Raw genomic sequence first — 11,925 nt, forward strand, 5'->3', positions numbered from 1 at the left:
AAATTTATAGGTATGTCATGATGCTGAAGGTTTTTTTTTTTTTTTTTTTCTTTTGAATGCTCTACACAAATGAGTAAAGGGCTTGGTGCTGAGGCTGGCAGAAGACATTACACTATAAAAAAACAGAAGACAGAGAGCAAAAAGAAAAAAAAAAGTGAATCGCTGTCTCATTCTGGGCAAAACAGAGTCATTGGTGTGGAAATTCAGCTCTGGTTTAGTTGAGTTTCTTGTATTTGCTCTAAACCTGGAGCAATTGAACCAGTTTGGCATTTGTGGCACAGAGACAAGCAAGCATCAAATGATGCAGAGAGGAAGTCATTTTTAAAACTTTGAGAATAAATGTACTTAATTTGAAAGTAATTTGAAAGTAGTATTTGTTTAATTGTTTGAATTTATCTTCAAAACAGCAAGTATACAAGTTTTCAAGCAGAGAGAGAAGCAATTTGAGTTGTGGGTAAAGAGATTGACTTATCTCCTAGAACAAAGGAAAGAAAGTGTTTATAAAAAGTACTTTTGCAAAAAGGGTGTTTAATAAATCCACCAGGTGATCCTGACTACTCCGGTTTGAGGAAAGCATTTAGTGTCTATTGTAAGGAGCAAGAAGTTGTCCGAACAGTTCCAGCCCTTTGTCACACAGCAGAGAACCCAGCTTTATAATTAAATTTTCAAGAATAACAAACATTGTGAAGATCATGGGAATAATGTACTGAGGGTTTCACCCGCAGTTCGGCAGTTTCCATCGTGACACTGAAGGCCACTCAGCACTTGGAGAAAAGAAAGGAAGGACGGAAGGATAAGCACAAGAATTGCAAGCTCTGGAGAAGAACTGGATAAGAAGGAAGCGAGGGCTGGCTGTTGCGAAAGGAAATTCCCAGAGCAGGCAAAGGGCAGCTTAATCTTACTTATTTTTTTCCGTATGAAGTGCTCACAGAGCCTTAAAGGGGAAACAGAAAACTCATCCAGCCATGAAGATTCTACCTGAAGAGGCAGAAATGAGATGGAATAGTTCATACAGGGAGTAATAGGGATTTTTTTTTTTTTTTAACTTACAAGATGGGAGCTTTTAAGTAAGAAAGAGATCTGGGGAATTTAATAGACTGCCTGAAAGATGTAAGTTGCTAATGTGTGTGGCGAAAAGCTCGGTGTGGTTCAAGGACATTTCACGTTTGCAATTTAAAGCAGGAAGCTGCAAGCTGCTGCCGTGGTAATTCCATCCCCCTGAGAGAATGGGATCGTGGCTGTCCGGGTCGTCCCATGGCAGGCAGGTTGCTCAGAGCACAGCGGAAAGGCTGTTTTCTTGAATTTTGCGGGCAAAGGCAGAAGGTGCCATCTGATGTGTCAGCCAGGCACCTTTTGCGAGTGGTTTTTGTGGAGGGGATCAGTGTTTGCAAAAGAGCATTGCCCGGAAAGCAGCTCCCTTCCTCTCTACTCCTCGTGAGAATGGCAGAGCTGTCAGGTAAACCTGCCTTGCTCTGAGCAGAAAAACTCCTTTGGGGCTCCATGGTGTGGAATCCCTTTGTACTGACTGGGCCTGAGGCAGATCATACTGCCTTTTCCAAACAGAAAGAGCAGGAGTGAATAAAATGAACATTAACAAGGGCTTGGTTCACACCAAGTTTCCAAATTTATTCAGCCTAAGATGCTTTCAACAGTAATTCTGCCATCCTCCCACTTCTGCACGCTTGATTTTTCCTCTCTTACTGTTCCTTGTTATTGTTTAAAAGTACTTCCCTGGTTACAGAAAAACAGGAACCGAAACTGCCCCTCCCTCTGCCTGCCTGGTGAACCGGCCTGAAACCTCCCCCAACGTCGCTGGGGGTGGAAGCTCCGGCCCCGTCACCCACAGGGCGCGGGCAGTGGGCTGGGGGCAGAGCTGGTTTTGGGAGTTGCCACAGGTTGTCACGTGGAGCCATGCGAAGGGCCATGCAGGGCAGCTCGCAGCCTCCGTCGTGTCCCCAGGCCCTCCTAGCTGCAACAACCCGGCACAGGGCTGAGGGCTGTGGTGGCAGCACCGGCGGGAGAGGCGAGTGAAGGGGCTGGTGCAGCTGCCAGCAGGTGTCTGCCAGGTCTGGTGCTACCACCCTGGCTTTAGTTTCTTGGGAATAGGTCATTCGTAGAAAAAAATCCTGCCTTCAGCTGCAAGTTTCTTGATGAGGCTGAATTCAATATCAGCGTCATGGACCTTTGTCCGGCGGAAGGCTCCTGAGTAGCGGTTTTCTTCCCAGTAGTGATGCCAATTCCCTTGGGGATCTGCTCCAAAGCCAAACACAGACACCTGCACGCACATCAACAAGAACAGCCGTGAAATGGGCACACCATCCGCAAGGCACAGCAGGACCTGCCCTTTACCAAATCTTGTTTTGTGCAGCTTCTGGTCTGCTGGGGCTGGAGTGGGCGAAGTGATCGCTTGGCACAAAGCGCAAGGCCCTGGAGCCTTTACCCGTGATGGGGTTGCTCCCAGCCCCAGCTGGTCAGGAGGGAGCTGCGAGTTTGGTGCAGATTTTGGGGGAAACGAGTGAGGCAGCAGGGGCAGCAGCTCCTCGGAGGAACATCCCAGCCCTCCTGCAGGGTTGCCGCACTGGGGGAGACAGGAGAAAGCTCAGCTCACAGCCTATTGTGGTGGCTACCTCCCGCCACCGCTGGAGACATGGGGTGGAGAACTCAGCAGCTGTGCTGCCTGCAGGGCGTTTCTCTTTGCATAGTGTTGTTACCCCACGCAGCAGCATTCACCTGTCGGTAACGTATGTGGGCACCAACAGGAGGAGGGCTGTGGCCACAGGGGCTTGTAGGATTTGCCAAAATTTGGCTGAACAAACCCCTGAGCAACCTGTCTTGATGTTAGCCCCGGCGTGAGCAGAGACTAGAAACACTCCCTTCTGTGCTTTGTACCTGCAGAGGGCGCAAGGCTGAGCCCAAAGCACCTTACAGAGCCCACGAGGCCACAGGGCAGCACATGGCGGTGACACAGCTGCGCCCTGGCTGCACTCACCTGCTGGCAGGAGTGCAAAGCGAAGAGCAGCGCAGTGAAGCCCGTGGAGGGGTACTTCCCATGGTGCTGCATCCAGTTGTCATGGATGTATTTGAGGAAAGCCGGGCTCAGCACCCGCACCTGGGCAGGGCAGCAGAGCACAGCCCCAGCAGTTAGTTTGCCATGGTGCTACAAACAGGACAGCCAACCCCTGCCACCACCCAGGTGATGCCGGAGCAGACCTCAGCCTTCCCGGCTCCTCTATTCCACATCCCACAAGCTGCTGCCTGCCCGAGGGCCCAGCCCAGCCTCTGGCTGAGGGAGCCCTGCCTGCCCCAGTGCTGGCCGGGGCAGCAGGCTCCTTTTAGCGTGCACCACCTTACAGCCATGTGAATTCACTGGTGGCCGCCAGCCCCTTCTTCCCCATTGCCTCAACAGCTCCAGCGCATGGTGCAACTGGGCACCCACCCATGCCAGCCCAAGCCCCAACCAAGGACTGCAGGTAGAGGTGCTCCCCTGAAGTCCATCCAGCTCTCACCTTGCTTCTGTCAGCTTTGATGAACTGTTTGACTCTCATGTATGTGCTGAAAAAGTGACAGGACATTGGTGAGCAGGAGGCCAGCCTGCACCATCATCAGAGGAAAGCAGCTTCCCTGTGGACCTTTCCTTCAGAGGTGCATGGTCTTTAGAGAACTGCTATGATGACCAGCTCCATGGCACATGGCAAGCCCACAACCTGCCAAACCTGCCCAACAGTGTGGTCATGACCTGGTCTGGGTTCTGAAGGCTCCAGCAGTGTTTGAGGGATGACAGAGCCCTGCAGCGCCCTCCCTTCATGCCCTTTACCAGCAGGGAAGGACATCCAAGCCAGCCAAGGAACCAGATCAGAAGACCCACATCAAGCCCCCACCCACTCAGCTGGGACAACCTCCATATCAGCCGTGGGCCACCTGAGCCCTGCAGGGAAGGGTTGGCCCTGGCTTACACCAAATACAGGGCAGAGATGCCAGACCTGTTCCCAGGGGACTCTGAGCCCTTCCTTCAGCCAGAATAATAGAGCCCAGAGAGCGACCTGCTTTCCCAGGGCAAATGAGCCTCCCTGCCCACTGTATCTGGCACGTGACATGCCCCTGCTTGCCCCTGGAGACCCAGGTCACACGTGATGGCAGGAGGCTACGCACTGTGTAAGTTCTCCTGTGGAAAAGGCACTGGCCATCCACTTGAGGTCCAGTGGCTTAAAAGGGACAAGGATGAGGTGGACACCAGGCCAGAGATCCACTGCGCTTTCTGGGTACATGAAGTGATGGGTTGTTTTCATGCCGACATCCACCTCAAAGCCTGTGATCTTTGCTCTGTTCATCCTAGGGAAGGGGTTAAGAGAAGTCGTAAAATGAAGTCACACACCATGCGGGACCATTTGGAGCCTGAGGTGCTGGTCTTGACGGACAAGAACACGGGTCTGTCCTGGCTAGCAAGTGAGGGAAGGAGGCCCAGGCCCACCAGGGTCTGGTATGTGCTTAGGATCTGACTTCATCTTGGTCATCAGGGAAGCAAGGAGCATGACAAGACCTGGACATGGGCCCTCCTGATTACCCAGAGAGCTGGTCCTGCAAGGAGTGATGTGCTGGGCCTCTTCTCACCCTTGCAGGATCAGAATGGGCTGGAGGTCTTCAGATTAAGGCTGTACCCTCCAGATTAAGGATGCTCCAGATTAAGGATATACCCCCTTGCTTGGGGACACAGTGAGTTTGGGTCTGGGCCGAGGCTTTCATGGGGCTGGCCATGGCTTGGGGCTGGCCATGGTCTGCCAGTTTCCCAGAGGGGACCGAGCAGGACCTGGGCTGGGCCAGCCCAGGTGCCCTGGGCACACTCACCTCAGCACCCAGTCGTGGGAGTCAATCTGCGGCCCGTGGCGTGATCCTTTCAGCCACCCCGAGTTTCCCACCACAGCACAAGTCCGGCACTGGGCTGGAGCCCACGTGCTGCTGGTCGGGGATGGCAGGATAGTGAAGAGGTGCTGGATGGCGGTCTGGAGCCGGGCTCTGCTCTGGGAGCCCTGCAGCTTCTGGTGGGGCAGAGACAGGTTGGCCTCAGCCCCACAAGCCTTCCCAGAGCTGCCCAGTGGGAGCATGAGCAGTGACAGTTCGACTCCTGCTCAACACTCACCAGCCACCACCGGACAACGTCAGAGGAGAGGTCCTGGGTTCGCACCGTCAGCAGTGGCCCCACAGCTGCATCATAACGAGCGTTAAACCAGGCCGAGCTGTTGATGCTGACAGCGCACTGGGGCTCCAGGCGGGCTCCAAGGAGGAACGGAGACCAGAAGAAAAGGCCAATGCTGGCCATGGGGGCTCGGAAGTACCGCCACAGAAAGAGCACGAGGCACAAGGCCACGAGTGCCCGCTTCCGGCACAGCATCCCTCATGCCACCTGCAGCAAGACATTCCAGGTGGCACCGCAGGAAGGAGCAGGGCCCCTTCCTCCTGCTCAACCCCCCAGGACCCAGCTAGGATACTGGTCTGTGACAGCCCCAACCTCCCATCCCAGCCTCTATAAATACTAATAATTTTCTTTCAAAAACAGCAAAATGACCCTATGGCCCTGCTGTGCTCTGGCTGGCAGGCAACTGAAATATCCCACTAAGATTTTCATTTCAAGACCATTCAACAGCTTTATTGCTCTGATGATTAAAACACTTGGACAACCAAAACCAATTGCCATGGCTGGCATCATATGTGCCACTGATCATGTTTGCTGTGCAAGGAGCCACTCTCTGACTTTGAAACTTTAAGCTCTGCACATTGGAAAAAAAAATGTTTTGCAAACAAGTGGTTAAGCATTCAGCCTGGGATGCTCATGCTCGTGCCTGCTAACCCTGAGGTTTTGCTGTTCAGTGGCCACTTAATGTGGGTGGAGAACCAAGAGGGGGTACTTGCTCTGTGTGAGTGCACATGCATCAACTTTTCTTAAATAAACACGTATGAGTGAAGCATTGATCTTCCCCTGCCTCTGGCCCAAATACCCTCACATAAAGTTGAAAGCAAAAGGGCTGTCTTGGCCTCACAGAGATCGTAAGTGCTCAGCCTGCCCTTTGCAGTTGAGCGCTGAACGAGGAGCTGGTTCCAGGGGGTCAAGGAGAGACCGAGAGAAGCAAGCGGAACCTCTGCTGCCCTGGGTTCAGCAGCAGCTCGCAACTCGTGGCCACAGCATGTTTGGGCCTCAGCTCTGCATTTGAGAAGCTGCGGGATAGAAAATACCTCTTGTCCTTCATAGGAGTGCTGGGCCTCTCCTCCAGCCCCTTGTCTCCTCCTTTCCTCTCAGGACCCACCTGAACAGGGCACAAAGCTGAAACCCCCTTTGGGCATGAGGCCAGTGCAGACCCAATGCTCACAGAGCCCTCCGAGTCCACCAGGGGATCCCACAGTTAAGGGTTAGGTTCCTTTCTCCACATTAATCATTTTCTGCACCTTCTGCAGCACGACGTACCTGCTGTGCTCGCTGCGGGATCCAACCAGCTTCCCTCAAAAGTGGCCCAGGAGATGCCCGCTCTACTATCAAAGCCACCACTTCGTGCGGTCCCAGCACTGGAGCAAAGAGCAGCAGCAGCAAAAGGAGATGGGAGCAGTTTGAACGGTCCCAGCCCTCCCTCTGGAACCTGCCCTCTGGCAACCTGCCCTTTCAAAACCGGCTGTGTCACTTCTTGTTGAAGCGGAAAAAAGCCACAAGCACAGCGGAAATGCAATCGCTCACACACAGCAAAGCGCTCACCCCCAGGCCCAGCGCAGCAGTGGAGAGCAGGGCTCGGAAGCTCCCCTGCGCTTCTCTTGCTCGTGGCCACAGATTCCTGGCTCAATCTTTTAGCCTCCACTGGCAACCACAAGCTTTTGATGTCATGGAGGCAAAAAGCATGCGCTGGTCGAGTCAGCCATGAGGCGAAGAGCCAGTGGAAAAGACTGTTTTGGGTCCTTAAGGAGCCTCCAGGTCTATTAAATCCAGAGCTGCGGAGACGGGGGCGAGCCAGCTGGCAGCTGCACCGCCAGCGCTGGCGGTTCCATTAAGCCGAGAGCCGGGGGACGAGGGCAGTGTAGTGAATATTGCATGAAGCTTTTTCCAGTTGCCTGAAACCAGGGCGAGGTGTCTGCTCACCACAGGGATCAGGAGGTGCATGGACTGGCATGAGAGCGAACCAAGCGCCTAGACTGACACAGCCTGGAGCGGGACGGGCCCCAAGAAGGAAGACCATCTCGCCCTCTGCTCCCATCCTGCGGCACCGAGGGGGCAGCCCAGCTCTTGCTCGTGGCAGGCACATCCATAGGATGATCACTGCCAGCAGTGCCCGCCGAACCCAACCTGCTCCAAGCAGGAGCTGCTCACATCCCCACAGTGAGGCACCCAAGCAAGATGTGCTCACAGGGTGCCCTTGGGCCAGGAGCCTCGTGGCCATGGGCCGCAGCCACAAGCTCCCTGGCCCCCAGGACCCCCAGCCCAGGGCAGGCAGTCTCCGAGCTGCCTCATGGTCCTCACCTTCTCGGAGGACGCGCCGCAGAGCAGGGCCGGGCGAAGGAGGCGCTTCCAGGCTGGGCAAGAAGGGCTCGACATCTGTGCGCTGCCACCACGCAGAACACACAAGAGCCTCTGCAAGAAGAGGAAGTGCTGCCCCGAGGCAAGGAGGAAATCTGTGCCTCCAGGCTGGCCCCAGTGCTTGTCCCTCCCCGGCATTTCCCATCCTCCTCCCAGCCCGAGACTACGGCCTGAACCCCCTCCCCCGCATCACAGGGCCTCTCAGCACTAAAGAGCAGGGCTGGCCGTGTCCTGCGAGGAGCAGGAGCAGAGCCGGCCATGTTCCGTGAGGAGCAGGGCCGGCCATGTCCCGTGAGGAGCAGGGCCGGCCCTATCCTGCGAGCAGCAGGAGCAGGGCCAGCCATGTCCTGTGAGGAGCAGGGCTGGCCGTGTTCCGTGGGGAGCAGACGTCTTTCCTTCTCCTCAGGGCCTGGAGCAGGGCTCAGGGCAGGGCCCAGCCTGGCACCTCGCGGGTGCTGACACGCTTTGCTGCAGGTGCTGCGGGCAGCTGAGGCACAGCCACACTCCAGCCAAGGCCTGGACCTCACAGGTGTCTTTGGCAAACACCACTCTGTCCCAAAGAGAGCCTAGACCATCCTTGTTGGCACCTTTCCCTCATTCAAACTTGCTTTGGCCCCAAGACCTCAGCAGAGAGGAGTCCCACAGCACATGGACAGGGGTTCTCCAGCTAAGCTGGCACAGCCATATGGTGTCTGCAACGCATTGCTGAGACCCAGCCACAGGCAGGCCCGACACAGCCACCCACTGACAGGAGGGAGCACCTCTGCATCACAGCCAGCCCCTCCAGCCCATGGCCACCCCGGCTCTATGTCCTGACAGTGTCAGCACCAAGAACTGTCCCTGCCCAGGAAAAAAGCCACCGAGCAGACAAAAAACTAGTCCAGCACAATGACAGGAACAAAAAAATAACGAAGTTCCCAGTTCTTCAGTCAGGCAATTCAACATAAAAATGTCGCTCTGAAGATGGGAGAAACTGCCTGGTGTGACTCTCCTCGCAATATGTCATGGTGGTACAATTCACTCTACGGAGGGGAATACCAGCGACATGGGGATCTTGAGAGCCTTGACCACCCAGGCAGCTTTTTTTGACTGGATTTTGACTCTGAAATGGTCAGAAGAAGTATGTGGTGTCATTCAAAACCTGGAAAATTACATCCCATGGAAAAAAAATCCATGCAAGCAAACTGAGTAGTTCTATCCTGAAGGGAGGTTGTGCCTCGTGGGCTGCTCACTCTAATGTCTGAGATGAGGTTTGGTGCGTGAAAGACAGTGGCAAATAGAAAGGAGGCTGCAAACACAAACTAGAACAGTCCTGCAAAGCACAGAGTACTAAGCAGCTAATATTTATTAATGATGGCCCAGGGAGCCTCTCCAGCTGTCCTCCAGGTCTAGGCACTGATGGAGCATTTCCCTGAGGTGCTACAGAGCAGATTTTCTGGAGCACTGGGTCCAGAAACCTGGATGGGAAGAATGAAGAGCAGCACAAACGCTACGTGATGCTGACTCCACAGGACTTGCTTGCATTTGCCCAGTGTGGAGTTGCTAACACACTCGGTCCTCAGCGAGGCTGCTGCCCCCCAGGAGTATTTCTCAGGGGGTTGCAAGCCAGGCTGCAGGGCAGTGGCACGGCTCTGCTCCGTTGTGTTTCCATTAGTACTATCAGAGCAGAGAAGCGCTGCAGGACATGCAGCACGGACACGGTGAGGCAGGAAATGGGGGTTTCTTTGCCTTGCAGCTGAATGTGGAGGCAGGTGACAGAAGTGACAGCAGAGTCTAGGAAGGCTGTGTCCTGCATGGGGATGTGGATGGGTTCAGGTGGTGGTGATGGCTGGGCTGAGACCTGGAACATGGCTGTGGAGCACACAGCTTGCTTCAAGCTCTCCTGTTGGCTATTCAGAGTTTGCTAGCAGCCATCACACACACAGGCAAGTCCTTAAGGCCTTAGGACCGTTTAAATTGACATTATGTGGAGTGCTGGGCCCTGGCCAGCACTGCTGGCAAGAGAAGCATCTTTTGTGACAGCCTGGAATTGCAGGCCACGGAGAAGAACAGACACATGGGCAGCAGACAAGACGGAGGCAGGTTGGAGTAAGCCAGTGCTCCTGCCTTTCTTATCCCCGGGAGCCCTCTGCAGACAGCATGTGGGAGAGCTGCATTTTATGCATCTGATGAGATCTTTCCTCCTCACGTGAAGCAGCTCCTATTCATTGAGGATATGAACAAATGAAGCTGGGAAGACACCGCATCTATGAGGCTGTCCTTCAATCCACCCTTTCTGTGGGGAGAAAAGAATGAAAAGAAGCCATGAATACGGCACAAGGTTTGCAAGGCAAGTGAAACTAGCTGAAAACAGCTCCATCTAGTTGCTCAAATAGCCCTGCCTCCAGGCAGGAATATCCAGGCAAACACTTGGCCTCATGCGAGTCAGGCCCCCATCAAGGTGGGTCCAATAGTCCTACAAAGGAAAATCTTCAGAGATCCCCAGCTCTGTGGCCGGTTACTCTTCCATAAGTGTCTGGCAAGGCAGTTCGGCATGCAACTTTGATATAGGGTGGGCAGGATAGAAGCCGGGACTAGAGGTCCTCTCTGCACCATCTGAGTGAGACAGGTGTCTAGTTTGCTGCACGCTCAGTCCTTAGAGGTTATTCTTGCCCTTCGGAGCCACAGATGAATAAAGCAATTGCAAAACTCCTTGAGCATCATAACCAGAAATAAGCCAGAGCAGTGGTTGACAGGACTGAATCCAAGTGCCCAACAGGATGCTGTGGCTACTGGAAGAAACGGAGGAGTGAGTGGAGAGAAAAGTCATACAGGATGAGGGGGAAAGCTGCACCTGCACACAGCACTGAGACCACTCCTGGCAGCTCGGCAGCTGTTAATGCCAGGGCTGAGGACCCGCCTTCCTTGGAGAGAGCCAAAAATAGATGATGAATGGTATCCAATGCCCCTGAAGAGGGTGGCTGGCTGGGGTGGGCAAGCAAACTGCCATGCATGAGGAGAAAGGCCAGGCCGTGAGCAATGGCAGGCAAATATAGCGGCATCTGTCCAGACTGTGGAGGATGGAAACAGTGGAACATAGTGTCTGCGCAGGGAGCAGGTTGCCCAGGTACAGCTAGGAGTTTGTGCCAGAGGATAGAAGAAAGATAGAAGATGGAAGGCAGAGAGGTGCAACATGTATGAGACAAAGCAAGAGATGGATGGGGAGGGGAGACAATCAGATGCAAATCCCAGAGCCACTCCGCACATGCAGGTTCACTCACCCACCAGTTGCTGTCCTCCTTTTCAGACACCACAATGATCTCGCCTGTACGGAAAGTCAGCTCATCTTCCCGGTCAGCAGTGCAATCATAGAGAGCTCGGACCCTGCGGAGCAGCAGTCTGTTCTACAAGCAGGAGACGGACATCATTAAGACAAATCTGCCACCAGCTTCATTCAAAATACCTTCTGTGTCTTGATCACAAGGTCCTTGATCTAGGGCCCCGGTCACCTCGCAGCAGCTCTGCTTGAACGTAGTGAGTGCTGCTGAGCCAACCCTGACACCAAGCAACGCAAACAAGCTCCCGCTAACTGGCTTTGCATCCTAGTGTTAGCAGGCAGAAGGATGTCACCAGCGCCACAGAGAGGCAAAGCCAGTGCATACAGAGATACTTCCTCCAAGTCCAAAAGCACAACCTGAACTCATCCACATGTCTTTTCTCCAAAGAGTCTGCAGGGATTTCAGCTAGTAGTAAATAACAGCAATCTCCACAGGTCTAACGTTTACTAGGAAGGCCTAGCCATGTCTGTGCCTTCCCATCACTTAGCTAAGACCTGTCAGTGCTGCAGGGTCATGGGAGAAGTGGTAGGAAGAGAGTTAACTAGGTCAGACTCCAGCTCATTTCAGACAGAGGTGATAAATCTGGGCAAACATAGGAACTGAGTCGAGCAGACCCTGGCTGCTGACCACCTACCAGACTGCTCCTCCGAGGAAGAGGGGGTGGAGACTCCTCAGCATGCACAGAACACAGATCTGGCTCCTGGAGAGACTGCTGTGGACCGGCTTGTCCCACTTTCCCAGGACCAGGTATGCAAAAGGAGCCTGTTGTTTTCAGGGTGCCTAAGATGTAAGCAAACTGGTCATGACCTCCCACCTTTCACCACAGGATGAACAACAGCAAGCACCACTGTGGCACCACCTCTGGGCATGGCCCTGCTTCATGGCACAGCATGCCCAACAAACACCCCCATCAGACTGGGAGCTGGAAAGGAAGCAGTGAGCAAAAGGCCTGGGAAAGGCGCAGAGAGGGGCAGCGGGGAAAGAGGAGGTGGTGAGGAAGCAGCAGGAATAAGAGTGTAGATTTGGATGAGACAAGCGGTTGTGCTGGAGAGACAGCTC

The 11,925-nt window shown here is 54.1% G+C and overlaps 1 protein-coding gene and 1 long non-coding RNA gene across 2 annotated transcripts; both read right to left on the reverse strand.

The window, feature by feature from the left end:
* Positions 1–2,029: 2,029 nt before the first annotated feature.
* LOC104569710 (CMP-N-acetylneuraminate-beta-galactosamide-alpha-2,3-sialyltransferase 2) lies at positions 2,030–5,396 on the reverse strand. The gene is made up of 6 exons (XM_010216697.2): positions 5,135–5,396; positions 4,843–5,033; positions 4,150–4,329; positions 3,507–3,552; positions 2,990–3,109; positions 2,030–2,275 (listed from the first exon to the last, which is right to left on the reverse strand). The coding sequence occupies exons 1-6, from the start codon at positions 5,384–5,386 to the stop codon at positions 2,108–2,110; spliced, it is 957 nt and encodes a 318-aa protein (XP_010214999.2). The 5' UTR covers positions 5,387–5,396; the 3' UTR covers positions 2,030–2,107.
* Positions 5,397–9,654: 4,258 nt separating this feature from the next.
* Positions 9,655–11,617, reverse strand: LOC148593240 (uncharacterized). Its single transcript, XR_015913763.1, has 3 exons — positions 11,501–11,617; positions 10,810–10,932; positions 9,655–9,824 (listed from the first exon to the last, which is right to left on the reverse strand). It is a non-coding gene; the product is annotated as an uncharacterized LOC148593240 (long non-coding RNA).
* Positions 11,618–11,925: the final 308 nt, after the last annotated feature.

The sequence above is a fragment of the Tinamus guttatus genome, unplaced genomic scaffold (assembly GCF_059628265.1).
Source record: "Tinamus guttatus ecotype Peru unplaced genomic scaffold, ASM5962826v1 Tinamus_guttatus_pri_ptg000424l, whole genome shotgun sequence".
NCBI classification, from domain to species: domain Eukaryota; kingdom Metazoa; phylum Chordata; class Aves; order Tinamiformes; family Tinamidae; genus Tinamus; species Tinamus guttatus.